Source organism: Marmota marmota, unplaced genomic scaffold (genome assembly GCF_001458135.2).
Source record: "Marmota marmota marmota unplaced genomic scaffold, marMar, whole genome shotgun sequence".
Classification (NCBI taxonomy): Eukaryota; Metazoa; Chordata; class Mammalia; order Rodentia; family Sciuridae; genus Marmota; species Marmota marmota.
Window position 1 is genome coordinate 7,850,222 of NW_026000261.1, and position 27,295 is coordinate 7,877,516.

Below are 27,295 nucleotides of genomic sequence, written 5' to 3' on the forward strand. Positions count from 1 at the left end.
CTGGGGTGGGGGCCTCTGGACGGCCCCGGCTCCGCTGGCGGAGGAGGGTGGCTCCCTCACCAGGGATGAGGTTGCGTGAATAAAGCAAAAGCCGAGGAAACGAGGTGTATCCAAAGAGTCAGGACTCACGTGTGGTTTTTCTCTTTGGTTCGTGATGTTCCAGGCACTTTAGGGTAGCTTAGTTAATAATCAAAGGGAGATACATAAAAATATCGGGCCCCAAGGCAGCTGGGCTCAATAGCGCCTGGCGACCCACGGAGGGCTCCAAGTTAGCAAAGGGGCCTGGTACAGGACTTGGTAGGGTCGTTAGGAAAGGTCTAGAAAGCAGAATTCTTTAACTTTTGGGCTTAGAAAGTCTAGGAATGATGGGACATCTCTTAAGAGATGACACGAGTGCATTTGGCTCCCTGAGGCTGCAAGAGGGCTGGGTCCATGGTCCACGAGCGCCCTCACACCGCTGGAATGAATATTGAGGACTTAACCTCTCGCTCCACCGGTGTTTGCTTTTAAAGCGTTTTCAGTTGATCCCTTGAAGCCAAGTACATCAGCTTTTGCAGTAGTATGCTAAATACTGTGTGGAAGGCAAAGAAGAAAAGCAGTCCTGCATAAAATGCAACAGCATACAGAGCACATTATAAACGCTTCAAAAACTGAAAGAAGTTTGAGAGATTTATGGGGCTAGGTAACACAGGGGACAAAATCGAACATGATTTCAAAGCTCTGTGAATGAGCACTAGTCCTCATTTAAGCTCTTACTGTGGCTATGCCATGAAAGATGTCTTGGTCTAGAAGTTGGTGGGCCGCAGGAGAAGTGTCAGGAGAGTTATTTGGAAGATGATGGAAAATTTTTATGATTAATTTGACTACAACACTGAATACTTACACGCGCGTTCTCTCTCTCCATATATATATATATGTGTGTGTGTGTGTGTGTGTGTATAAAATATGACTTTATTAGAATATTCAGAGGGAAAAAAGCGGCATTGACACATTTGGAATCCTAGATAACAGGGCGTATATCCTTTAGGTTTTACACTATGCTTCCAGTGAATGGCTGTAGCATGGAATAAGATTTGTATGCATGTAACTTACTAAAACAAAACAAAAAAGTAAAATTAACAATTAACATAGTGGGAGGTGGGAGAAATGTCATGTTCTTTCACAGTTGCACCCTGTTGTACCTGTGTTGTATTGTGTGTACTGTACTTTAAAGGTGACTTAATGAGTTTTCAATTATTGTCTTAAACATTAACCTAAAGAACCATATCTTGGCCTAAGATGTCTAACATGGGTGTGAATATGTATGAATATTATACACACATATATGCATGCATCCAAATATATAAAAACATCTTTTAAAAGTAAGTAACAAATGTTTTTGAAAATAGAGAAAAAGGAGATCGCAATATTAATGGCTTGTCCAAAGTTTTCATTTTGGGTTTTCCTTCAGTAGTTAATTCTATTATGCATTAATTTGCTAGTGAATCATATATTCAGTAAATATTGAGCATCTATTGTGTATAAGACCACTGTGGTAGGTACAGAAATGAACAATACAGATTCACCTTCAAATAGGGAAGATATGAAATATACTGCAGGCTTAATCTTTGTACAGCAACATAGAAAATAATATATCAGCAAAGATATGCACAAGTGCTGTGGGAGTTCAGAGGAAGGAGAAATGACTTCCAGCTTATCAGGAAGAGGAGAGTTAGGAAAGGCTTTGTGGAGGAGGTGACATTTGAGCTGAGATTTGAAGGATTGGGACATATGGACATGGTAACATGGAGGGCATTCCAGGCAAAATAAACAACTGGATGAACAAAAGCATGAAGAATATTGAGTCGTTGCATTTAATTAGAGCATGGAGTTCATGTATAGTAAAAACTATAGGTCCCTAGAGTGTTTACAAAGAGCTTTCACAAATACCTTCTTAACTTCACCCTTTGAGGTAAGCAATATTAATTTTTTCATCCTGCAGATGAAGAAACAGAAGATCAGAGAATTAATTTACTTTTCAAAGGTTTCATGTCTAGTAAGTGGCAAATCCAGGAATCAAACACAGGTTTTTTTACTCCAAGTACCAAGTAGCAAGTGAGGATGGAAATGTAAACTGGGACCAGGATTCAGACCTGGAGGCTCTGGTATTTGGCCTGTTCATCTGAAGTTTTCTGACCAGGATAATGTCATGATCAGAGTTGTGCTTCAAGAAAGTTAACGTTGCAGCAGCATATAAGATGTATTAAAGAAGAGAGATATGGATTTGAAAGACAAGTCAGGAAGCTGTTTTAATAATTCAGATGAGAGGGATCAAACTCTGCAAATAAAAGGACAATGGGAATAGAAAAAGCAAGATGTAAGAGAATCTAGGGTTGTGTTGAGCAGCAAGAGGGAGAGATTTTAAAATTGATTTTTGTTTTTGCTATGCTAGAAATTGAACTAAGGGTCTTGAGCATGATAGGAAATGTTTCATCACTGCCTGGCATGAGCTACTGCCCCAGCCCAAAAAATTACTTTTGAGTTTCAAATTTGTGGTCATTTGAATGCTGATATTCCCTCTCTCTTTTTCTCTCTGTCTCTTTCTTTCTCTCTCCCCCTCCTTTCTTCCCTCCATCTCTCTCTCTCTCTCTCTGTGAGAGAGAAAGAGAGAGAGACAGAGAGAGATAAAGAATAGGCTTGTGACAGAAGGTAATGATGTTACTTTCAGGCAAGAAAATTTTACCTACTTGCAGAATTTCTGTAGAGCAACAACCCTGCCCTGGTGACCTTACATGTACCTGGACAGGAAAGGATAGCAGGCATGTGAAGTGCTACCTTAAAGCTATCTCTTACCCACCATCTTCTCTCTCCTGAGGGACTATCATTGAACAGTTTTTCATTGCCTTCCAGGTTCTGGTGAGGCATGAGGCTTCTAATGCCTTTTTAGAAGACAAATGAATGAGTGGACCAGATTAGGGTGTAAGATAGATTCCTCATGATCCTCATGCTCTTGCCGAAGGGGTGCATGAAGGGGGAATATCGATAGGGTTTTCCTTATAATAGATAACACAGGCCAGGTGAGACTCCATGGAATCTGGAAGCAGATAGGGTTGTGCAGCCAGGATAGGGGATAAAGACACTCCAGGATCTGATAGTGCATCTCTTCTTACCTAAGTATTAGTTGAGGAAAGAGAAGTAAGGGATCTCTCATTATCCTACCTGTTCATAGGCTAAGTGGGCTGGGCTGTGGGAGAAGATAGATCTCCTGGAATTTGATAGCATATGCTACATGTTGAACAGTTTTTAGAAGGTTAAGCAGCAAGAAATAGAATTGAAACCAGTTGCTAGCTTGTGCCTTATTAGTATAAGTTCATCTGTTGAGGCCAACCTTGTTATTATAATTTTATTTGTTGAAGCCAAGCAAAAGGCCACATAAAATGGAAAGTAAGTGCAAAACTGTGCTTGTGGGTGGCCACCCATTGATCACACTTTCCCTGTTGCTCCAACTGACCCTGGCCTCTCATGTTCTCCCTCCCCTCTATATTCCACAAGCTTCCAACCAAGGAGATAAAATGTCTACCTGCACTTAGCAGCTCCTGTGAACTCTTTAAGTGCCTATGTTAAAATTCTTTGGTATATTCCTATTGAAAAAACCTAGTAAAAAAAATTTGGGAAAATTTTACAGTAGAGAGCTAGGCTGGTTCTGCATGCCCGTAATCCCAGCAACTTGGGAGGCTGAAGCAGGAGGATGGCAAGTTTGAGGCTAGCCTCAAGAATTTAGTGAGACCCTGTTTCAAAACAAAATATAAAAAGGGCTGAGTATGTAACTCAGTGGTAAATGCCCTTGGGTTCAATTTCCAGTAGAAAAACCAAACCAAAACAAAAAAAACCTTACAGTAGAGAGGGAAAAAAGAGGCTGACGTGATTTTTCTAGAGACCCTGTTTTATTCAATACACTGTTGTAAAAATGTGTAATTGGATCCATATGCTATATGTTTGAATTGTAAATATTCATAAACTGTTAGAAAATAATTTCACAATGTCTGAAGTTTTCTATGTGTAAATGACGTCTGGTTGGTCAACAAGTTATCAGTCTCAGTGTCTTTGGCTATCCATCAATAGGAGTGACTGATAAGAGCCTGCATGCCAAGTAAAATTTCTTTAAAGAATGTAGGCAGCTATGCAACTATTCAGGGCTGAATCCTTCTGTCAGTTAAAGAAAAAAATACTGCTGCCTCTTAAAAGTAAAGAACAATATTTCTGAGAAAGATTCCATTGCATGCCAACTTGTAACTCTTGCTTGATGTTAGCCACATTATATGGAACTTAGGTGCTACCTGGGCTTTAAAAATCTACTGTATCAGCCCTCTTAAACAACTTTTGGGATTATTGATGATGACTTACTGCTGTTCATATGTTTTCAATCAGTGAAAATTTTATCAGTGATTCTGGAAATACTATTGTAGTTTTTGAAATTAATCTATGTCTTGTTTTATTTGGAGGACATTCCATAATCAAAGTGATTGTAACTGATACTTTCAATTGTATTATAAAAATTTGGAATATGTGGAATAATTTTCTTGATTATAAGAGATGCTCCCAGTGAAGAAATGTGATTTATCAGTAATAATGGGAAAGTATACAACCAAGACCCTATCTGACTCTCTGAGTGCAGCCTTGTATCATCAGTAAAGCAATATAAGATGTCAGGGCAAAGGAAGTGGTTTGAAGGAAAGATCTTTATCTTGCTTAAAGAAGAGCTAGTAGAGATAGGAATGATTAAGGACTTTATCTGTACTAGTCTATTTTATGTTGCTATAACAAAATACCCAAGGCTGGGTGTTTGTCAATAAAGATGTTTATTTGATTCACAATTCCACTGGCTAAAAGGTTCAAATGGCATGGTGTTGGCATCCTGGCAAGGGTCCTCAGGCTACATCACAACATGGTGGAGAAGCCAAAAGGGAACTAGCCATGTGCAGAAGAGGCCAAGCATGTGGGGTAACCTCACTTTAAAACAACCTACACTAGCAGGAGCTAATCCAGTTCTGTCAGACCTGACAGCATGAATCCCTTCCAAGGATAGCATCCCCAATGACACAATTACCTTGCACTAGGCCCCACCTCTTAAAGGTTCCACCACTTCAACACCACCACAATGGGGACCAAGCTTCCAGCATATGAAATTTTGGGAGACAAACTATATCTAAACAATAGCACTATCCAACAGATTTTACAGACTGTCCTTGTATTGAGCCACTTATATCAATGATTGACAATAGTAGATACTAAATTTTTTTTGATGGTGCTGGAGATTGAATCCAGGGCCTTATGCATGCAAAGCAAGCACTCTACCAACTGAGCTATATCCCCAAGCTGACAATAGTAGAAACTGCACTGGTACTTGTGACAAAAGAAAAAGAAAAAAAAAAGAAAAAGAAATGTGGCAACTAGACAGTAGCACCCTCTGGAGTGGGGACATGGTGCATATTTTAGAATATGGATAAATTTGATGTCTTTGGAGTTTTAAATAATTAACTCATCATAAAGATGTAACTCAGGACAAACTGTTGAACTTTATATGTACATTTTCCACTTTTTTAGTTGTAGTTGGACACAACACCTTTATTTTATTTATTTTTATGTGGTGCTGAGTATCGAACCCAGTGCCTCACACATGCAAGGCAAACACTCTACCAACCGAGCTACAACCCTAGCCCTGTTTTTCCAATTTTATTTGATGCTCTCCCTTTCATGAGAGAATAGACAGCCTCACCTTGAAGACTAGTATAGAGAAAGGCAGCCAAATTGCTTTTTTGCTCTAAGCATGCTTGCTACCATCACTGGGATTTAGGCAGGATTTTAACCTGTAATTCTTTCAGTAGCCCTTGTACTATAAACAGGGATGGTGATAATATCTATGTTCTTTAACACATGAAGTAATATTTTAAAAAGTAGAAAATAAAATTGTCATATATAAACTGTAGTATGTGTGATATGTGTTTATTTTTACCAAATTGTTGGTTCAGTTTTTCTCTGTAGCCAACCTTTACTGTATGCATTCATAAGCAGTAAAGTAGCTAAAAGGAAATAATACAGTGAAATCAGAATAAAATTGGAGTAGTTACTTTTCTTTTAGACCCTGAAGTTAATAGGGAGAAAGGCAGACTACAGATCAACCATGAAATCTAGAAATCAGCTGGGCATGGTGGCACATGCCTGTAATCCCATCAACTCAAGAGGCTGAGACAGGAGGATTGGAAGGTTGAGACTAGCCTCAGCAACTTAATGAGCAATTTAGCAAGACCCTGTCTCAAATAAAAAATAGCTGGGGATGTTGCTCGGTGGTTAAGCACCCCTAGGTTAAGTCTCTAGTGCCAAAAAAAAAAAAAAAAAAAAGCTGATTAGCTTTATAACTCAAACTGGCATCACATGTGTTTTTATCTATAACTCAGTAGGTATATTACATTAATGTCCCCTGTTTAACTTCTGAGACATCCATATGAGGGTACTGTAGGACAGTTTTCCATGTACTGGGAACACTAAATTAGACATTTTGATAGAATATTGGAAAAGGAGATCTAAGATCACAGATTTCTACCTTTTGCAGATAATGCTGTAGATCCAGATGTATCCGCCAGGACGGTCTTTATAGATGTTGAGGAGGTCAAGAATAAATCTTGTTTGACCTTTACTGATGATGGATGTGGAATGACACCTCACAAACTCCACCGAATGCTCAGGTAAAAATGCTTTTATTCTCCTCTTGAGTTCACAAGCTCTATTTAAGTTTTTATAGTTTTCTTTAATATTTTACTTTTACTTTATTCATTCAACAAATATTTATTAAGCATCTGTTAGTGCCAGGGCACTGGTTATGAAACAGACACTGTTCCTGCTGTCACAGAGCATACAGTCTAGCTGGAAACTCAGTTAGGCAAATAATCACAAGAAAATGCAATAAGCATAATGGTAGGAAAACACAGGATACATGGGATGAGTCAACAGGGTAACCCAATCTGATACCAGAGGTTAGGAAAAGCCTCCTAGATGAAGTTATATTTAAGCTGAGATCTAAGGGTGGGTAGAATTTAACTAGGTGAAAAGGTGCAGAAAGTAAGGAATGCGAGTTCAAGCAAAGAGAACAGCAAGTATAAGGACCTGGAGACTTTCCCTGATCTAAGACCTTCTCCAATTCCTAATTAACCGAAAATCACTTTTAAATCAGAAATATTAGAGTTGGAATAATTTGTGGATTAGAACCCTGAAGGTATCTGGACATAAACAAGCCCCATTAAAATAAATAGAAGGCAACCACACATATAATATGGAGATTTTGCAGTAGAATTGCAAAGTTATAAAATTCCCTTTTTTAAATATTAAAACTGGTGGTAAATTTCTGTTGCAACTCTCAGTTCACTGGTTGATGGTTAAGAAAATGTTTGTTCTTCATTACCTTCACACATCACTTAGTTCAAGATGAATGTTTTCTTAACTTTTTTCTTCTCTCTTCTTTCTTAGCAGATGAGATTGATTATTCTTCTATGTGTCTCCCTGAACTAGAGTGTGTGAAGCATGAGCAACAATGGAGGGGTACTGAGGAGGAGGGAAAGGGCTCAGGACCCTAAAAATGAAAAACAAATTCATTTGGTTGTAGTTGTCTTTGAATGTTTTCTAAATCAATAACCTTGTTGGTAGGGAAATGCCTTTGATCCATTAAATAAATAAAAATGAAAGTTAGTCAAAGTAAGTAAGTAAGTGGTTATAATTTACTATTCAGTAGTCTATATACCTTGTGTATTAGACCCTTCTAAATAGAAGAATATTTGAGGAAAATCTCTAGACATGATACAAAAATATGACTAGTATACTTGTGAAAGTAGAGAGTTGGCTGTATCCTTTAACTTATTCCACCAGTTTGATTTCCTAAACTTAATTTTAGATGGGAGAGAATCAAAATATGTTGAATTCTGTACATACTAGTTTTCCCCCTAAAATTACTTATCTTCTTTTTTTAAAATTTCTTTTTAGTTTTTGATAGACCTTTATATTATTTATTTATATGTGGTGCTGAGACTTGAATCCAGAATCTCACACATGTCAGGAAAGTGTACTACCACTGAGCCCCAGCCCCAGTCCACTTATCTTCTTAATTACTCCTCCCTGCCACACTTTATCCAGTGACATGGATGTCAAACATTAGGCCCAGCAAATCTGATCACTTTCCATTTGTCAATGGAAATACATATGAAAGTTGGTATAATTATAAGACAGGAGGGAAAAAGAGGATTATTTCAGAATAATTGTAGCAATTTTTGATCCATATTTGTTCTTTTATTTTTAAAAATTTATTTATTTTTGCATTACAATTCTTAATACAGCATTATACCATAATTTATCATATCTCTGATTATATATAAGGTATGTTGACACCAAATTCACATCTTCATACATGTAATTTTGTATAATGATGAAGGTCTCCTTTCACCATCCATGCTATTCCCCTTCTCCCTCCCTTTCCCTCCCACCCCTATTCCCTATCTAGAGGTAATCTTCCTCCCTTGCTCTCCCTCCCAACCCCATTTTGAGTCACCACCCCCCCCTTATATCAGAGAAGACATTCAGTATTTGTTTTTTTGGGATTGGCTAACTTCACTTAGCATAATCTTTTCTAATGCCATCCATTTCCCTGCAAATGCCATGATCTTTCTTTTTTATTGCTGAGTAACAAATTCTTACTAAGTACCTGTGCATACGGTATTGGAAATAAAGTGGTGAACTAGACAGATATGATCCTTGCTCTTAAATTAGTGAGAAATAAAAGTTGACTGACAATAGTCAACTTTTGACTAAATAGGCTATTCTACCAATGGTAAATTATATAAAAGAAGAGTACAATTTCTTTGAGATTATATAGCACAAGGATCTAATCTAGCCTAGGGAATCAAAAAAGGCTACTCTGAAGAAATGATATTTGAAGTGAAATATGGAGGATCAGTGTCATCCATTAAAAAATCTGTTCCCTTCCCAGGGATCAAAGTAGGTAGAAACTTCTTTAGCCATAACATTTTCCATAGCATACCAAATATACTCCCCAATAGTTTGCTCTGGAAATTGTTCCACTTATTTAAAAATTAATTTTGGAGAACTATTTTAATGAATTCTCAATGTAATATGTGTACTGATTTTGCTATTGTGTCTTAAACTTGAATCAGCCAGAAGATCATTTATTTAAAAGAGATTATTTTTAATCAGGTCCTAAATTATAACCGAGTCCACTTTCCACAATTTCTTTTTAAATAATCGAATTTTAGAGGTAGCTTTTGTATTGGGAAAAATAATGAAAGTAATTCTGAAAAATTATTAAGCCTACAGAAATTCTGTTGACTTATAATATTGGTTATCCTATTCACATTTTCCAGTTCTTTATGCTAACTCTTCCTATTTTCAGGCTGATAAAATAGGTGGGTAACTGCAGCAGTAGTTTCTTCCATAAACACAGAATCAACATGAAAATCAAATTAAAAAGGAAAATCCTACCATTAAATTCCTTAAAGGTTAACTTTTTATTCTCTTTAGCTTCTAGGGATAGTATGTGAATCAAGTAGTTTATATATTCAGCTGCCTTTTTTAGCAAAGTGGAAAACCTCTTTCAAAGGTCAAGAGTTAAAAACAGCCATAGAGCCACAGATTCAAGGTATTTGCTACCTCTGCACAGAAGTACATATAGGTCTATTCTAAAGCAACAGCTAGACAATAACAGAAAATTTATCATTCTTTCATTCATTTATATTACATATTATATCACCAATATATCTAGAAAACAATAGTGCATCCCTTTGTATGTTCATGGATTTTATTAAGGTTTGTTTCAGTGATCAGCATTCCAAATTTAAATTTATCTCTCTAGAGTCTAGATTCTCAACATATTAAGGTACTCAAGAGGAAGTTGCTTATTATTGGATTCCATTCAGTGAACTAGTATCTAAGCCCCGTTGGTGTGTAATCAGTGCTGTCTCTTACATGAGAGGACAGGACTGACTTAGAGAAAAAAACCACCTGCCTAAGCCAAGATTGCTCTGTAGAAAATTACTGAGCTATACCAAACTATGTAAAATTTATTCCTATAATATTATCATTATGTATGGTGAAGGCTTTTATATCAGTATTTGATTGGTATCAGGCATTCATTTTGCAAATCTGCAGTCAAATAAGAATAACTAACATGGAAAATTAGGTGGAATAATAGCACATGGGAAGCATTAAGTGAAACATAACAGCAAAAATAAAATCTAGAACTTCTAGCTCCTCTCATCTCACTTTTATCCTTTTCCATTCTGGTTCTGGCCCTGCCCTACTACTTAGCTTTTCAAGCTTATATAGTCATCTGGCCTCCCCAAAATAAGTAACATGAGGATTTATACCTACAAAGGGAAAAAGAGGTGATAGGTGGTAGAAGATAGTAGGAAATTAATGTAGTAATATAGTCCCCCTATTTTTATCCCTTTCTTTGGCCACCTAATTTAAACTTTGTGGTATTAAAGTAATTTTAAATCCAAATAACCATACAAATTCATTTCACATGGTAGATAAGATTTCTGTTTATGAAAAGTCTGAGTTTAGAGGTGATATTAGACCAGAAGTAAGGGTATAAAATAGCATATAACAATTCTTAGAATGACTTCTAGAGTTGGCTTAAAATTTTTAAAAAATTGAAGTTTGAATACTACTTTATAATTAATCTACTGTGCATATAGTATATAATTTAATTCTTATAATGACCCCATCTTTTCTAACCAATTCTTCCATAAGAGGAATAAGAATGTCTGAATTTTACCAACTTATACATCTGTTTTCCTGGAATACCCACAAACAGCATTAACTCAGGGCTCTCTTTTTTCCCCAAAGGACCAGTTCCCTGGAGATTACATTTCTATGTCACTAGATTTATTCATAGAAGGCTTTAAAATGTCTCTATTCTAGAAGGACATATGGTACTTTAGCATTACACTTTGAGATAGAAAATTGAAATGTAGTCCACTTTCTTGGGGAATAAACAAAACCACAACCTTCAGGAAATGGAAAACAGGCACCTTACCCCTCCATGCTCAAAGGAGTAAAGCCAAGACCAAGCTGCTAAGTAGCGTCTAATCTGTAATATATGAAATCCTTTCTTAGACTACAAGCTATGAGAGCAAGAATCATACCTGTTTTATTAACAACTGTATCTCCAGTGCTTAGCATAATGTACAGCACATAGTAGGTGCTCCATTATTATGTGTTGAATGAATGCTAGTGTAGACCATAGTAAAATTAGTCAATCTGGAGAGAAATAACCCTTAAAATTAGTTTTATTTGTAGTAAGGGAAAATATAAGAAGATGGTCATCATTTTCTAGAATTTATATCATTTTGGTTTATATCTGGATAGAAAATATAAGGAAGGGAAAGGTTCTGGTTCCCAGATCAAACTGATCATGAAGGGCTACAGAGTTTGCTGAGGTGACTCATTGAAAAGCCCTTAATAGAACAAGACAGACTTTATACTGCAGCTGTTTGCAGATATTCAGAGGCAGAACTACCTATTTTTATCTCTTGGCCATATTCCAGTGGACTGTCCCAGCAGATGGAGCAGAGAGTAAGAATTGGAATGGTCATCCTTTGGGTGGAGAGTCAAAATTGTCAAGATATATGATCTCTGACTTTCAGATTTCTAAAGGATGACATAACAAAGTTAGGAGATACCTAGTCTAGTGCCTTTGATCAGTGCCACTATTTGGGACTTTTTGTTGCCCTTTCTAGGCAACTATCCTTTGTACATTATCCTAACTTTTAAAAGTCAGGGCTGTTTTATCTAGATAAGAAAGGCAGTGGCACAAGGCCTTCTCCAGCTCTCTCTGTTAACCAGTGAAAGGGGGCCTTCTTTGCATTTCCAAAGTGTGACTCTTACACAGTAGTACTATTTAAGTACACACCATCCACACAGGAATATCAGTGCCATCACCCCATATAGTGTCCTATGTTTTTAACTTAATAGCTTTGCCTGGAAATACCAAAAAAAGTTATAAAAAAAAAGGAGGGACTTTTTATATGTGTTATTCATGTGTCAGCCAAACATTCTGCCTCTCACCTATCTTAGGATGCTTTTTACCTTTCTAATTTCTTTTTTTCTTGTGTAATTACAGCTTTGGCTTTACAGATAAAGTAATAAAGAAGAGCCAGTGTCCCATCGGGGTCTTTGGTAATGGTTTCAAGTCAGGCTCCATGCGGCTAGGAAAGGACGCTCTTGTCTTCACCAAGAATGGGGGTACTCTTACTGTTGGACTCCTATCACAGACCTATCTGGAATGTGTCCAGGCCCAGGCAGTTATTGTACCAATTGTTCCATTCAGCCAGCAAAACAATATCCTTTCTGCAAATGGAGAATATTGGTTAAAAATTAGTTTAATTTGACTATTTTAGCAGAAACTTTTTCCTTCAGGTCAAATCCATATTTTTTTCATATTTCAAAAAGTGTTCATGTTTTTAAAGTATTGAAATGTCTTAAATTTACTACCATTTCTATTAAATATTTTTAAAATAAATGAACCATTGACAGAAGCATAAAGATATTTTTGCTATGTTGAAATTTTTATATTATGCAGCTTGATTTGTATAGAATGTCTTTTCCCAACTACCACCACCACTATAGTTCCCAGGGCTGTTTTTCCCTAAGGCTAGCTACATTTGTGTTTATACTTTTAGAAACAAATTGTTTTCCAGCTTATCTGATAGCATTTCCCTATACCTGGACAAGCTATTATTTCTGTTAGATACCAGGTTGTTTTCATGGGAGCAATATAGCAGTAAGATTTGAACTTACTGCTTCCAAATAGTTTAAAAATTAGCCTTTGATCATCTCCATAAATATAATACTGTCTTTGTTTACACTGCATCTTTGAGGCTATATCCTGCAGATGAAACTGAATTTGGTGTTTATCTCCACAACCTTTCCTCTTTCCTTCCTTCTGTAGCAGTAATTCTCATGCTTTATGTCTTTATTTTTTATCTAAACATGCAACCCAAAAGGTACTCTTCCTTCTTGATAGCATATTCTTTTAAAAAATATTTTTAGTTATAGATGGACACAGTACCTTTATTTTATTTATTTTTTTAATGTGGTGCTGAGGATCAAACCCAGTGACTCACATGTGCAAGGAAAGTACTATACCACTGAGCTACAACCCCAGCCCCTTGATAGCATATTCTTAAGATATTAATTTTTCTTTGACTATATTTGGTTTTACAAAAAATGATTATTACTGAGGATTCCTTGCCCAGCCTGGAAGCCATCTTGAACTATTCAATTTTCAACAGTGAAAATGACCTGCTGTCCCAGTTTGATGCCATCCCAGGCAAAAAAGGCACTCGTGTTCTCATTTGGAACATCCGCAGGTATAGTATCTTGAAGGTGACAAATTCTAACAAGCAAAGGTAGTATTATGAAGCACATTTTAATAAGTCTTTCTACAGAAGCAGAGTTGATAAATTTATACATTTATATATATATGTGTACATATATAAATATATATATATATATATATATATATATATATATATATATATAAAANCCTCAAGTGAAAGATATAGAAAGGTATGCAATTTTATATATATAAAATTGCATACCTTTCTATATCTTTCACTTGAGGTAGTGGTTCTTGTTGTTAATATGCTATGTATTTAAAGTAAAACCATGCATATCCTGAGACAGTTGCCACAAATAGTATTCTAACATCCTCAGAATCCTTTATAAATATCAATTTCATATTCATGGACCTTTTATTGAGATTGATAGTTATTTTATATATTTGACAATTAAAATGAAGCATAAGAAAGAGAAATTAGAGTAACAAAACACAACATGATCTTTTAAAAATAAGAACCTCTATATTAGTGCTTTTAGAATAGCACAGCATTACAAAATTATTTGAAGCAGATCAATTTTAACTATAATGTGTGGCTTAAGATCATGTCTTTAGAACTAATAAAACAATAAAGAAATACTCTATGATACATTATTTGTTTAATCATGGCATGTAAAATGCAATAAATATTAAAACCTAAAAATTAAAAACCTAGAAATATTAATATAAAACAGATGCATTACTGGTGTGTTTAATAGAACAGAGTATCAGTTATATTCATTCTTTCTTTTCAACTTACATCAAGTGTTTTGTTTCATTTCTTAGCTGGGTAAAACTTATTTAAAAACAATACTGGTTTATATACAGAGAGTACTTAATAATTAAAAAGAAAAAAATAATGACTCACACAGGCCTTTTGTCCTACTGGGAAAAACTTCAGTAATATCATATGTATTATTCAGGATCATTTTCCTGAGGAATATCCAATGACTTACACATATTAAGCAGACTTATTTCTTTGCACAAGTTATATGTTATATAAATAAAGAAACATATAAATACTTATGTAAAGTGTTATGTAAGTAAAGAATTGCATGGTCAAATAAATTTGGGGAAAACTGGATTAAATGAAGCCTACTTTGTTGTTTTGGCCCAGGACTTCTCAGAGGCATTCATATGCTAATGTGCATTGAAAATACTTACACTGTGATGTGGTGATGCAGGTGTGTAATACCAGTGGCTTAGGAAGCTGAGGCAGGAGGATCGCAAGTTAAAAGTCAGCTTCAGCAGGACCCTGTCTCAAAATAAAACATAAAAGGTTTGGGGATGTGGTTCAGTGGTTGAGCACTCCTGGGTTCAATCCCTGGTACCAAAAGGCAGAAAGAAAAGAAAATACTTAAGGGAGCAATATAATATGTTGCTCAGTTTTTAAAAATGTTTCTTCAAGCCTCTTTTTCTTGGGTAGGGATGATAGAGGCAGGGAGGACAGGCAACTCTCAGGATGTATTTGTTAGAGTTGGGTGGGATAGTGAGGATCAAGATTATCTTAAAAAATTCAGAATTATACTATTACAGAGGCATGGACTTTATACAGGGGGCATGACACAGTGGCCCTGATTTGGTTCTAAGAATAGGGCTAAATGTTCCATACAGTAGATCTGAGCTTGTGGAACCTGAATTATAAAGCAAGTAGCACTAGACCTTGATGTGAATCTGATGTTGCTGAGAATTGTTCCTCAATTTTACTTTTATTTGTTAATTCTTATTAAATAATATTTCCAGGGACTGTTGTTCCACAAAACAAATTTTAGGAACTATCATTCTGAATGAACTATACATTTTCCATATAACCCATCATTTGTTTTCAGTTTTTCTTTCTGGGGACAAATGGGTCTTAACCTTTTTTCCTTATGATATAACCCAGGGTCTTAGAATGGAGCAAAGTTAAGTGACCTGAAAACATTATGGCAATAAGAAAGGTTCTTATGAAAAGAACATCAGTACTATTATATTTAAGTGATAATTCCATAAATAGTATTCTAGAGGACTAGTAAATATATGTTGTTTTTATAATAATCTTTTTTCCTTCTAAGATATAGAGTTGGATCTGGGGGAAATCTTAGTATCTCATTAATACTTATATGGTTACAGAAGTTAGTGGAAATAGATTTTGATTCATCTATTCAGTAGGGTAAAGTGATATTGGGTGACTTATCCAGCAACACCAGAAAAGTGGGATCTATTTTAGGATTCCTCTTTGAGGATAGCTGATACTCATTTGATTTATCAGATCACAGACATTCAATATTCCTTTTCTTTACTTATGAACTTGGTATCACCACCAGTGTGAAACATAGATTTCTATAGACTAGAAATACCCTTAAATATTGTGTGATTTCAAATTAGTAGTTTGCAGTTCCCTTGCATTGGTGGTCTGTAAGAACCAGGTACCTGAGTGTTGTTCACATGTTTCTTTTCTCTTGGGTTCCTAGTGCAATTTTGTCTTTTGGAGCCAGTTTTTGTTATATTGGTACTTGTCTCTTTTACCCAGAAACAAAGATGGGAAGTCTGAGTTGGACTTTGATACAGATCAATATGATATCCTGGTGTCAGATTTTGATGCAGAAGAAAAAGAGATTAGTGGTTCTGAGCTGCCAGAAACAGAGTATTCTTTACGGGTGAGTAAGAGTGGTTTTCTTCAACATTAAGAGGTAAGATTTCCTATAATATGAAAATATTATAGAATAAGACCAAAGTTTACTTATGTAAAGATGACAGCCTTTTAGCTCTCTACTAGGATTCTTTTTACCATGTCCGCTAAAACAATTTAGCTAAAATAGCAGCATTTTAATGTTGTGGTTGATGTGCTACAAGGTATAGAAAGTAAGGTAGATATTTGCCTAAAATAGACTCAGTTGGCTAAAAGTGGTTAATGGGTATTTCAGTAGAATTGTCAATATTGCATATAAACTTTCCCTTTACTGTTCCATAGGCATATTGTAGTATTCTATATATGAAGCCACGGATGAAAATTTTTCTGCGTCAAAAGAAGGTGACCACCCAGATGATTGCCAAAAGTCTGGCCAATGTAGGATATGATATATATAAACCTACCTTTACAGTATCCTTTCAGCTACATGTAGTTAACCTCTGCATTTTGGGATTAAGTTTTCTAGGTTGGCACAGAAAAACAAAAACTTGTCTTTCCCAGATCAAAATTGTGTCATACACACAAATCCTATTACACTATACTTTAAGGAAGTATTTCTTATATGTCAGACTATATATACACCAATTTTATCAGAACTCATAGGGAAACTCTTAAATAAGAATCTTGAGATTTTAGATTCTGGTTCAGTAGATTCTGAAATCTTTTTTTAATAAGAAATACTTGTCTATTTTAGGATACTTAGCTTTTAACAGAGGAGTAGTTACTCATTTTCACTTCTATACTCCTTTGGAATAGATTTTAGATTTTAGAGAAAAATGTTAAAATAAACTATGGAAATGAGGTCAATCTTCATTGACGGCTTTTTTAGCAAAAAAGGGAAGTCTTTGAAAGGCTAAGAACTCATAAACAGGAAGAATTGATCTTTTAATCTATTTTCTAGTAACCATGCATAACTCTTGATCCATATTTGCTTTATCAAAGATATACGCTTTCTCTTTCTTCACCTAATCAAAAATTAGAAATTGTTTTTCCTTTTTATAAAAGTCCATGTAGTTTTTAATTCATAAGCACATTGATTTTATCCTTTTGGGGAACACATACCTTCTCCACTAGGAAACTTTTTTTAAAGCCCTAAAGAAACTGAACAAAGCCAGAACTCTGAGCATATTAGTTATAATAGCACCTTATATGAGCTAGGATCTTAGTGCTATAGGTTCAACAGAGCTGATATAAAGAAGTGCTTTCCCAATTACTATATTAGAATATACCACATTTCTGTCTGTAGGTTCTTTTTTAAAATATTTTTTTAGTTGTAATTGGACACAGTGCCTTTATTTTATTTATTGTTATGTGGTGCTGAGGATCAAACCCAGCACCTCGCACGTGCTAGGCAAGTGCACTACCACTGAGCCACAACCCCAGCCCCTCTAGGTTTTTTTTTTTTTTCCCCATGGGTTTCTATAATCAGGCCAACTTCTATGCATGCATTTTATATGTACCCAAATTCTTCTCACCCTCCCTTCCCATTAAACCAGTTACCTTCTTATATTAGAATTTGGGTTAAATGGATTCACTAAAGGCATCAGTAAAATGATACTGCTAATAGAATTTCCCCAAGGTTACTAAGGAACAAGATCATTAATGCTGGCTTATTTGGTTTCCTCCTCAGTTTTCAAAGGCCTCTTTTCTTTTTTCTTTCTTGGCATACTAATTTGGGGAGCGTTCTACCCCATTGTAACCCCATTTCATAATTTAGAATTTTAAAAATATACAACAGAGAAAGGGGATCAAGAGGGAGGGAGAGCATAGGGAAATACTGGGGAGCAAAATTTACCAAATTGTGCTATGCCCATGTACCAATGTACTGTACAATGAATCCCACTTACATATATAATTATAATGCACTAATTAAAATAATAATAAAAGGTCAATAGAGTAGAGCAAGCAGATGAGGAGAAGGGAGGAAAAGAGGGAAAGGGAAGGTACTGAGGAATAAGATTGATCAAAGTATGTTATGTGCATGTACAAATATGGCATAATGAATCCCATTATTATGGGTCTTTATTTAATTTATTTATTTATATGTGGTGCTGAGGATTGAACCCAGTGCCTCACACATGCTAAGCAAGCACTCTACCACTGAGCTACAACTCCAGCCCCTAGTGAGCCTGTATTATGTATAATCATAATACACCAATAAAAATTTTAAGTGTACAGAGAAAGAAAATATTTGGTAATCTTTAAAATGTTAGTTTTATAATATGGGAGTTTTGGTTTGTTTGGGGGAGTTTTATCTTGTTTCATTTTTGCATTGTAATAAGGCCTTACTTGAGGTTCCATTTGAGCTCAGAAAATTGTGTTCTGAGTTAAATATTACTGTTGAATACCCACTTGTGTTTGTATCATACCTGACAGAGACATTTTTATATGGTTTTTATGCATGTAGTTTGTCATTTAGAGGGGGCAAAAGAGATCATTTTAAAAAATAAATTTTCATTCAATCCATTTGAATATTAAGAATTCTCACTATTTGTTTTAATGAAAATATCAGTTTCTCTATTTCCTCTTTATCATTGTCATTCTCTTACATTGGACTGCTTTTTGTTTTATTTATTTTATTTTATGTATATATGTATGTTATTTATTTTTTGGTCCTGGGGATTGAACTCAGAAGTACTTTACTACTGAGTTACATCAGCCCTTTTTAGTTTTTATTTTGAGACAAGGTCTTGCTAAGTTACTGAGGTTAGCCTCAGTCTTCCCACCTCAGTATCCAGAGGAGCTGTGATTACAGGCATGCACAACTGTAACTAGCTTAACTTGGTTTTTAAATCAAGTAGAATTTTTTAAAAATTTACTTCCCAGTGCCTTTGGAGGCTGAGATAGGAGAATCATGAGTGCAAAGCCAGCCTCAGCAATAGGGAGGCGCTAAGCAACTAGTGAGACCCTGTCTCTAAATAAAATACCAAATAGGGCTGAGGATGTGGCTCAGTGGTTGAGTGCCCCTGAGTTCAATCCCTGATATAAAAAAATTCATCATTACCTATGTTTTACATATAACAATTCTCATAATTTGATCTACCCAAATTTGCTAACCTCTTCCTAAGAAATATTACTATAAGACTATTCATTGTCTTTTACCTTTCAAAGTTGTTTCGTTCTTATTGTTTTTGTTTCCATTGTATTTTATATGGTTAACTGGACTTACAAATATTGTCTGTAATTGAATGTATTTGTATTGTAGCATTTATAACTATTATCAGAACCTGTGAACCTTAGCAGCAAAATGAACAACTAGGAAGGGTTAAGAATTCTTTTTTTATTATTCATGAATTATTTAATCACTGGTGGAATTTTGGTATTTTTCTTAGTCTTTTCTATGCATGTATATAATATTTTGTTATATGTGATGTATTATTACATTACATATTACTATTATACATATATGTGTTATATAACAATGCTTGTTATTATTCTGAATATTTCCTAATATTCCAAAATATTATTCAGGGACACAATTTTAAGAGCTGTATAATAGACCATATTTATCCAATATTACTTTATTGTTGGATATTTAAATTATCTGTTTTTCTGCTGTTGTGATTAATTGAAAAAAAAATCTCTTAACTCATCAACTTTTGTGGGCTTCCTCAACTAATTCTTTTGGATAAACTTCTAAGAAGACAATTCCTTGGTCATAGCTTAAAAATATAGTTAAAGTATTGCTATAGATTTTTAAATGCCCTCTAAAAAGGTATCAATCTACATCCAATGGTGTAATCTATAATATGGTACAAAATTTTGTTTGCCAAATCCCCTGGTGTTTGTCTCCTTAATAATTTTATTCTCAGAATAAGCAGGTGAGAATCACTTTTGGATTCTCCTGCAAGAAAACTAACCAGTTTGGAGTAATGATGTATCATAACAACCGGCTCATAAAGTTCTTTGAGAAGGTGGGATGCCAGGTAAAGTTGAGTGGTTAATGTTTCTTTGGCATAGAAGACTGAAAAGAGTAGGGAGAGAATTTAAAATTTGCAAAGGGCATAGATTGATTAATGGTTCTATTCCCATACTGGAATTCTGTGTTATCAGTGAGAATTCTTATGTTGGTTTGCCATAATGTTTTTAGGATAATTTAAAGTAGTAATCCCCATGAGTATCCTCTTAATTTCTTAATTTATAAATTAGATGGTTAAAGCACAGTGAATTATAGACTGCTTTATATTATGCAGTACACAATTACATAGGGCCCAGGATAGCTATTTTCAGCCAATCATATTTGTTCTTGTTATGTCATTTTTAGACAACTTATATTTATTTGCTGGTATAATTACACTTTGACTTAGTTTCTTCCACTAAAAATAACAAAGAACTATTTTAATTCACAAAACATTTTACATCAACTTATAATTAATAAACACAGCCAGTCTGACTTTCTTTGGTAGTTATTTGGTAGTCTATATATGTGGGGAAAATACTTACTTGAATAGATAAGGTGTAACCATCACATAACATCCCTAAAATTTGGAGGTAGTGATGAAGTTTCCTTTCAGTTCCCTCAAATAGTAGTATATAATCTTGTTTTTTTAGCAGTGTACTTTATAAAAAATATTTTTTAGATGTTGATGAGCCTTTATTTTATAATTTATTTATATGCAGTGCTGAGAATCAAACTCAGTGTCTCACACATGCTAGGCAGGTGCTCCACCACTGAGCTACAACCCCAGCCCCAGCAGTGTACTTTTTTATTCAAATGAACTATTATGGCAATGCTGGAATGTGAAACTGATAAAATTGTAGGTTTGTAAGTAAAGAAGAGTTATTATTCCTTGAAAAATCCTATGGATCTATGAATCATTGAAAATCTCTGTTCTAAAATTTTTCAATTTACAGTTCCCTATATATTGGAAGTTTCAATATACTTGCAGTATATTGAAGTACATTCTAAGTGTTTCTCTATATGTTAATGGTCTTTCCTTGCCCATGAACATTATATAATCTTTCTAGAATCAAAAAGAAATGCTTTTAGGAAGTCAACAGTAATGTAAGTATTGAAATTAATATTTTTATTTTAAGCCAACTCATGGAGAAGGTGTGGGAGTAATTGGAGTCATTGAGTGCAATTTCCTAAAACCTGCCTATAACAAACAAGACTTTGAGTACACTAAGGAATACCGGTGAGTCGTCCCCAACCTGAGGTGCTTCTCATAATTTGTTCAGATACAGTCTGAACAAACCAGCAGTCTGTAAAAACCAGCCAGATAAGTTAACTTAGAATTACTTCAAATCTGTTTTCTGTGATTAAAGATAAAATGATTTTATTTTAAAACAAAGCTTACTGGTATACTTAATATATGGAGTTCAGAGATATTCTTACCTTTAAAAAACTATGAAAAGAACATAGGAGTTATTTAGTAAAATATTTATATGAAATGAAAAGCCTTGTTATTGATCTTTGAAAATATGAGTCCATATAAAGTTGTTGAATACTTTGGAAGGGGTGGAATTTGAAATTTGTTCCAAAATATTTTCTTGAAGCCAGTAAATAGTCTTAGAAGAAAATGTTGAATGACAAGAAAGATGTGTGCTTTCATAGAAGCATCTAGACTTGCTAGTAAAGACAAACACATAAGAAACAGAAAGGAACTTGACACTGAGTCTGAAGCAGTAGGTACATTTTTAGGAGATGAAGAAAGAAGTTGGTAAAGCCAGATGAGAAGTTTTTTTTTTGTTTTTTTTTTAACTTTTGGGAAAAGAGAAGTCTTCTATTCCTTCTTTCAGATGCCTTCTATGTGTCATGTACAAAGAGAATAAGAATGAAAAATTAGAGTCCTCGATGCCTATGAACAATTGTGATAAGACATATGCAAATAATAAACTTAAATACACATAAAATAATTGTTTTAATGGGGGTACATATAAAAATGAGAAGAACCTTTAAATATGCCTAAAGGAATCAAGGATGGCTTTGTAAAGCAGATTATATTTTAGATTAAACTTGAAGGAAAACTTGAAGTTTTCTAGATAGACATAGGTAGACATTCTAAACAGAGGGAAGTATATGTAAGGGCACAGAAAGGAAATGAGTGTTCTGCAAGTATGAAGAAAGACAAAGCAAGAGGACATTTGGTATCATTTCTCCTGAAGTTCTTATAGCAATTTTTCTTAGAGTAAAAGAAAAATAATTCCCCATATCTCTTATTGTGTTCAAAACATTATAGTTAATTAAAAATTTACCTTAATTTACCTGGAACCATAAAAACTTCAGGTTTAGTGTTTCACAAAGAGACAGCTTTTTGAATGGCAGTCCCAAGTTAATTTCAGCATAGTTGGATTTGGGTCACTCAGGCTACTCAGTGGTTATGGCAACTATGTTCCCTCAATCAAAATAAATTGATAATTTAAATATAAGTCTGACCCATAATGGAGATCTTTGACCAGCACTTGACTCTTAAGAGTGAAAATCTTAAATGACATTGGTTTAACAAAAGTCTCAGAGCTAAGTCATTTGGGTTGTCTTGAGCCAAAGGAATAAATGACTTCCAATGATTATCTAAATAATTAAAATATGTGGAATACAAATATTAGATATTAAAAATTACTTAATACCTTTCTATGTCACCTTTGCCATCTTCCCACCAAAATCTATGTTTTGGATTTTGGACACATTAGACTTTTCATTTTTGATGTCTAATTTTGGTAGGATGAGTTTGAGATGATTACAGAAGATCTAAATAGAGATATTCTGTAAATAGCAGATTAATTCAGTTAAACATATAGGATTTCTGGCTTAAGTAGCTTAATATGTACTCTAGATTTTATTAAAAGCAGAAAACTAGTACACTATCCTGCATACAGGCTTCTGATGATAGTAAATTTGCATAATTTTATCCAATTCTGGCATTATTGCCCCATCCTTTTTGAGCCTGAGAGTTGAATCCATGGTGTTGCACATGGCTGAGCATGCACTGTAGAATAGCATTTAGGTAAAAATTCAGGAATTTGAGAAAGGGATTAAAGAAGGTTATATGCTAGGATAAACTTGTCCTATGTGTATTAGAGATATCAAAACTGTAAATGATAAAAGAGATACCGGCAATCATACTGCTGGAATGTCTACAAATAAATCACCTGTAATATCACTTAACAGTTGTGGATATCAGATTTCATCTGCAACTATCAGGGATCAAACCTAAAACATTTTTAGAGTGAACTTCACTTTAAAAGATGCAATCAATGCACTGAGCACTCCACTGGTACATAAACATAGTGGGTAGGTTTTGTGGAATTTTCCAGAGAAATTCAAGACATAGTTGCTTTCTTTAAGAACCTTACAGTCTATTTGTAATAATAGATTGTCACATGTATGAAATAAATTGGACAGCAGTAACATGGCTAATTGATTAATCAAAATCTAATTAGTACGGTATAGGAAAAATGCCTGATAAAGTAAATAGGGAAAGTTCTAGGTAGAGAATATGACTTGAGGTGTGCCTTAAAGGATACAAGATTTAGGGGGAAAAGGAATAGAATTCCAAGAGGAAGTTGTATTATGAACTAATGTAGTGACAGGAATTCAGAATGGTAAGTGTAGAGAGTGGGGATATAAGATTGTAAGTGGTGTGAAGGGAAATCAAGTTAGATGGATAGAGTAGGGTCAGGTCCTAGGCAGGGATTGGCAAACATATTCTGAGAAGGTCCAGAAAGTAATTATTTGGGGCTTTGATGGCCATATTGTCTTCTTTTACAACTACTTAATTCTACCATAGTATAAAAGCATATATAGACATTAAGCAAAGAAACAAGCATGTCTGTGTTCAGTACAAGTTTGTTCACAAAAATAGGCAGTGGGTGGGGTTTGCCTTCTGGGCTACAGTTTGCTGACCCCTGTACTAGAACCACCATTCCTGAACTATGTGTACCAAATTATACATAATGAACTCATAGGAGAGCCATGAAATATTTTAAATTTTAAGGGAAATAGCAGTACTTGATGTCTGTCTATAAACAATAGAAAGTGTCTTTAATTGTTGTAAGAAGCTACCAGAAACTTGGTGGCTTAAAACAATACTAATTTAACGATCTTAGAATTCTACAAGTTGAAAATCTGACCAAGATCTTGTTAGATTAAAATCAAGGATTTAAAATCAGGCTGCATTCCTTTCTTGAGGCTCTAGGGGAAAATCCATTTCCTTGCCTTTTCCAACTTCTAGAGGCTGCCAGCATTCCTTGGCCCAAGGCCGTCTTTCTCCAACTTCAGAGTCAGTAATGATGGGTTGAGTCCTCCTCACATTGCATCATTCCAGTGGCCTTGTTTCTGTCATCACATCTACTTCTCTGATTCTGACTCATCTCCCTCATTCTTCTGTTTTTAAAGACTAATAATCCTGTCTTGAGGTCAGTTGATGAATGACCTTAATTTCATCTGCAATTTTAATTCCCTCTTGCTATGTAATCTAGTGTGTTCATAGGTTGTGGGAATTAGGACATAGGCATCTTTGGAGAACCATTATTTTATTTACAGGAGTCTGTCCCTTGATCTTCTGAAATTCACTTATTTCTCACTTGCAAAACAATGAGTTCATCCCAACACATTTCACTCATGCTACAACTGCATCCTGGAATTCCCAAAAGAAGAATCTCAGTTAAATATCATCAGTTCAGCCAGGCACATGGTACATGTCTGTTATCCCAGAGGCTTGGAAGGATGAGGCAGGAAGAACACATGTTCAAAGCCAGCCTCAGCAACTTGGCAAGGCCCAAGCAACTTAGTGAGACCCTGTCCCAAAATAAAAAATAGAAAGGGCTGGGATATGGATCAGTGGTTAAGCACCCCTGGGTTCAAGTCCTAGTACCCCCCCACAAAAAAATCAGCTCAAGAGGCTCAAATCCCATGGTTTAAATCACATATGGATGATAACTCTGAGTATGATGTGTCTTGGGACAAAATTCCTCTCCATCATTGCATGTCTTTGTCTCTTCCTCTCTTCTTCCCTTCTTCCTTTCTTCCTTTCTCCTCTCCCTCTCCTTTTTCCTCTCCCTCTCCCTCTCCTCAGCTTGCATTTTACACCTAAAATACCATAGTAGGGCAGTCACAGGACACTAGTTTTAAATAATCTGGGCCATGTGGGAGAGAAAATGGAAGGAAAAAAAAGGAGTCACAAATACCAGGTAATATCTGAAATCCAGCTAAACAAATTTTATTAAATTTAAAAGACTGGGAATAGTTTTCTAGGGCTTGCATCTCTACCTTCTAGTCTTTGAGTTTGGGGCCTCTGGTTTTATGGTTCCACCCTTGAAATCATCTTTCCTTGTTGATGAAGGGTAGCATGTGTTTGCAGCTGAAGTAGTTTCATCAGCTAGTTTCCTGGTGGTAGAAATTTGAAGTTTTAAGGTACAACAGACTACATTCATTTTACACTCTCTCTATCCCTTTCAGTCCAAGCTAAAAATTTTTGTGCTTGTGGCATTCTCAAGAACCTTGTGGAAAAAAAAAAACCTTGTGAATCTCCCATGAATATCATGGATATTCACTCTATTCAACAAGAGACCCTTGACAGGTCTTTTCTAGATAATCCTATTTCTTTTATGTCTTCAGCTGAGATTGCTGGAAAGAACTGAGTCATGTGCTCAATCATTTTAAAGAGCCTTTTGTGTGAGTGACTGAAGACTGTGACTTTTTGATCTTATTGCAATATTACCAAAAAGTTATCCAGCCCTACCTTTAGTTTTTTTTTTCTTTTTTTTTTCTCTAAAGAACACTTTCCTGATGGGGAATCTCTAAATTTCAATGTCTTCTGCAATTTGGATAGACTGAGAGTTTTCCAAATCATCAAATTATGGCTCCTTTTAACTTAACAGTTCTTCCCTCAGTTTTTCTCTTTGCCTTGCATTTTACATGAGCAACCAAAGGCCACAAGCTATACTTTCAGAACTTTTCATGGAGATCTCCTCAACTAAATGTCCAGCTCCATCATTTACAAGTTGTGCTTTCCACATAACTGGGGACACTGTTCTGCTAAGTTTTGTACCACTATTTAACAAGCACCACCCTCAAGGTTTCCAGTAAGGTGCTCCTCATTTCCTTCTGAGTGTTCTTTAGTAATGCCTTTAACATCCACATGTCTTTTAACAGTCTGTTTAAAATGATTTAAAGTATTCTCCAAGGCACTTTATATTTTCTCTACCATGCTTCTCCACTTCCTCTGAGCCCTCACCAGTGAACTGTTTAAAATCCATATTTCTATTAATAATCTGTTCAAGGAAATTTAATTTTTTCTGTCATGCTCCTTAAAATTCTTCTAACCTCTGCCAATTCTCAATTCTGAAACTTAGTCCTACATTTTTAGGTATTTGTCAACAGTATTGCCCCATTTCTAGGTACCCAAATCTGTTGTATTCTTTTTGATCTATCATATCTTTATGAATCTGAATTTAATCTACTTACTTTCAAAATAATCACTGGTAAGAAGAGAGTTAATTCTATCATTTTGCTATTTATTTTTAATATACCTTATATGCTATTGTCCCTCATTTTTTTCTATTACTGTCTTATTAAAAATTTTTAAGTTGTAGATGGACACATTATCTTTATTTTATTTATTTATCTTTATGTGGTGCTGAGGATTGAACCCACTGCCTTACACATGCGAGACAAGTGCTCTACCACTGAGCCACAACCCCAGTCTACTGTCTTCTTTTTTGTTTAGCTGATACTTTTTCTGTATGCTCCATAGCTGTTTACCTTGTGGTTATCATGGGGATTACATTTAACATCCTTAAGTTATGACACTAATTTGAATTTATGCCAATTTAACTTCAATTATGTATAAAAGTTCTCCTTTAACTCTGCTACTACCACTTTCAGTTATTGATCTCACTAAATTACATCTTTGTTCATCATGTGTCCAAAACCGTAAGCAAATAGATTTAATGTATTAGTTTCTTAGATTACATAATGCAATTTAATTACAAAATTTGGACTTACAAACCAAAGTCATGATAGTACTATCTTTTAGACTCTTTTCTTTAAATGTATCTTTTATTTTTTTTTAATTTTGTATTGTTGGTTGTTCAAAACATTACATAGTTCTTGATATATCATATTTCACACTTTGATTCAAGTGGGTTATGAACTCCCATTTTTACCCCATATACAGATTGCAGAATCACATCAGTTACACATCCATTGATTTACATATTGCCATACTAGTGTCTGTTGTATTCTGCTGCCTTTCCTATCC

At 34.9% G+C, this 27,295-nt stretch overlaps 1 protein-coding gene across 1 annotated transcript in view; it reads left to right on the plus strand.

The window, feature by feature from the left end:
* The window catches only part of Morc4 (MORC family CW-type zinc finger 4), a 102,006-nt gene that overhangs the window by 41,224 nt on the left and 33,487 nt on the right, over positions 1-27,295 (plus strand). The window contains exons 3-9 of the mRNA XM_048796869.1: positions 6,566-6,722; positions 12,164-12,381; positions 13,265-13,412; positions 15,933-16,059; positions 16,374-16,502; positions 19,904-20,017; positions 21,129-21,229. Of these exons, the coding sequence (XP_048652826.1) occupies positions 6,566-6,722; positions 12,164-12,381; positions 13,265-13,412; positions 15,933-16,059; positions 16,374-16,502; positions 19,904-20,017; positions 21,129-21,229 (994 nt within the window). The remainder of the gene's footprint in view (positions 1-6,565; positions 6,723-12,163; positions 12,382-13,264; positions 13,413-15,932; positions 16,060-16,373; positions 16,503-19,903; positions 20,018-21,128; positions 21,230-27,295) is intronic.